The 3104-nt window shown below is 34.4% G+C and overlaps 1 protein-coding gene across 1 annotated transcript; it reads right to left on the reverse strand.

The window, feature by feature from the left end:
* Positions 1 to 877: 877 nt before the first annotated feature.
* LOC121751107 (transcription factor CSA-like) lies at positions 878 to 2227 on the reverse strand. The gene is made up of 3 exons (XM_042145821.1): positions 1768 to 2227; positions 1418 to 1705; positions 878 to 1343 (listed from the first exon to the last, which is right to left on the reverse strand). Exons 1-3 carry the CDS (start codon positions 1964 to 1966, stop codon positions 1183 to 1185), a joined length of 648 nt encoding a protein of 215 aa, XP_042001755.1. The 5' UTR covers positions 1967 to 2227; the 3' UTR covers positions 878 to 1182.
* Between the last annotated feature and the right edge of the window lie 877 nt (positions 2228 to 3104).

Below are 3104 nucleotides of genomic sequence, written 5' to 3' on the forward strand. Positions count from 1 at the left end.
CGCTTAGTTTAAAAACACCTTCGGTTATAAAACCTTTTCCGGTGGGTTTTCCAAACTTATACACAGAGAACTTATCACACTCAAATACAAGTTTAAATATGTTAGGAATAGAAAATTTAGATTATAGGTATTTGTTTACATATTTCGAAATTCACCGGAAAAATGAAAATACGCCAAATACTCATGTATCTAAAATACAAATAGTGAAAATGTAGAAGAATATAGTACTTATTTTTTTAAATTAGAATTACACTTTATTGATATGATTACTAAATTAATTAATAGGATAGTACTAGGTTTTTTAGGTTAAAAGCGCGTTCTCGTGGTTTTAGTCAAAGGTTGGATCATAGGCCCATGAAAAGAAAGCCCGAATTTAAAAGTTCAAAATGTGGGCTACCTCACAACCCATGCTTAGCCTGACTGTGTCAACACTAACGATCTCTAATTATGTCAACACTAAAGATTTTCTCCCTCAGTAAAAATGCCCTAATTCAAAGGATTACTACTCCTGGCAAATAATACTGTCTACGTCCCACATTAAATGTTAGTAGAATTAGTTGGTAGATTGTGTGGTCTACTTATTATTTATAATAAAAATGAAATGCAGAATCTTATTATAGGATTAGCCGAAATGGCAAAATGTTATATTTAATGTGAGATGGAGATAATATGGGTTGATAAAACAAATGAAACCAAGCAACGATTGATTAATGGGCCAGCCAAGAAAGGACAAAAATGTTCAACAAATCACCCAGAAAAGATGGATTAAAGCCATATATTCCCAGAGTCGCAGTCCACAAAAGCATAGCAAATCAGACACATTTGAAAAATCATGAAATATGGGCTGATTTACTGACGGTACAACTGCACATGAAGAGATCTCACATTTTGTACTTAGCCTCACAAACATAAAAGTGATGTAAAAACAATGAGTTTAGGCAGTAAAAATTCTTCCCTTTCTTTTAACCATTTATGGGATTTACAGTTGGAACAGAGACGGAAGGGACCTCTACAAATCCTACTCTTTTTTGTTGGTTTCTCTGTTTTGGCTTGCAACTGAACAGAGATGCAATAATTGCTCATTAGTTACCAGGTCTAAGTAGAGACTTCCATGACATAACCTAGCAAGTAGTCCTCCAAAAATTAAAAAAAAAAAAAAAACTTTTTTACTCTCTCTCTCTCTCAAGTGGCCCCCACTCCAAGAAAATCAATGAATGCTATGCTTCTGATTTGCAATTTCCCAGTCTCATCTTCCCCACAGCCAGAGAGAGGAGAGAGATTGTTGGCTACTGATTGAGATGCAGAAGAATCTTCAGAATTCGAACAGGTTTGATTGAGCTCCTCTGCAAACAAAGATGAAATTTTAGAAGAAGAAAAACATTTAGTTTAAGTAGTCGAAAAAGTAAAGAAAACATACGATTTGGAATGTGAAGGGGTATAAGAGAGGAAGGATGTGATTGGTGAGTAGAAATGGAATTAGGGATTTGTAGATTGATTTCCTCCCTGTGTTTCCTGGCGGTGATGACATGCCAATGGTTCTTCACAGCGTTGTCTGTTCTGCCTGGAAACAATCTGGCAATCATGGCCCATTTGTTGCCATACATTGTGTGTGCTGCCATCAGCCTCTCTTCTTCTTCCTTGCTGAATGCCCTACGGTTTATTCTTGGATCCAACTGGTTGAACCATCTCAATCTGCAGCTCTTTCCTACACGCCAAAATACAATTTTAAATGAACATTGTTTGTTAATTTAATTTAATTTAATTTACCTGATCTGCCCTCCAGTTTCTGAGCGATGAGATTCCAGTTTTGGGGCCCGAATTGGGCGACCAGCTCTTTGAGCCTAGCGTCTTCGTGTGGCCTCCAATGCCCTCTCGCACACACCTTGGATTTTTTCATTGATAGGGGTAGAAACGTCAAATCCTGCCTCGCCTCGCAACTGTTTATGAGGTTGTTGTGTGGATTCATCTTCTGATGTGAAATCAGAAATTTATACCACAAATCTTAAAAAAACGACCACAGAGAGAAAACACCAAAACTAATGCAGAAAACAAAACACAAAAAGGTGGAAGATGAAAGGTTTTGGTATTGAAACCAGTAGCTGTGTATATATATATATACTATATAGTACTACTAAAGTGTGGGTGTGTGTGGGTTTAGGTGCATGCAAATCGAGAACCGCTCGTGTGGGTGGTGATGGTGGGAAACTCCATTCAACACACTGTTGGACTTGGGGTTTGTAACTGCTCTTTTTTCCAAGTATTTTTTTATTTGTATTTAGATGAAAAAACAGAATCTGTTTGTCGCTTCTCACAAACGCTTTTTAAAAAGATCAGTCCTAAATGTCCATGATGTGGCTGGCCATAAAAATAAAATATTGTTACCTTTAATGCTTATTTACTTGGATTTAGTTCATCTTAAAAGCAACAATTATCTAAGACTAATTTACCCTTTGTCCCGAAATAATACACATAAAAGACTAAGTCGTCAAATCATCTTGGAACTTTGAATATGTAGCTCATTTTCGTTTCTTATGTTAGATATCCACTCAGTTTTTTTAAACTTTAATTTATTGTTTTATATTTTATAATTTAATTGTTTAATATCTATAACTACTTTTAAATCAGAATATATGAATATCTTTATGATTTTATTAATTTATTAATTGTTTGGTATGTATATTGACCAAAATATCCTATTATGGCCGGCCATAATGTGGCCACATAGCATTTCCCTTTTAAAAATACTATTTCTTGTTTTGAAATCGCCAAAATTTGTTCAAGCTGGATTGAACATCCACAATGGCTTTCGCTCAGCCATAAATCAGCCATATTCCAGCCACAAACTCCTCCTGCCACATCACCAGCACTAAAAATCATCATGTCATATCATTAGGACAAGCAAATAGCCCAGTAATAGTCTAGTCACATCACTCCTAATTATATAAAACAAATAATTGACAATCACACAAAATACGAAATTAAATTTATGACACAGGTACGGGAAAATTCAATAATATTATTTAAATTAAAAAAGTACATTAAAAAAATACATTAATTTAAAAAAAGTACATTAAAAATACATTAATTTAAAAAAAATTACATTA

This window comes from Salvia splendens, chromosome 10 (genome assembly GCF_004379255.2).
Source record: "Salvia splendens isolate huo1 chromosome 10, SspV2, whole genome shotgun sequence".
Taxonomy (NCBI): Eukaryota; Viridiplantae; Streptophyta; class Magnoliopsida; order Lamiales; family Lamiaceae; genus Salvia; species Salvia splendens.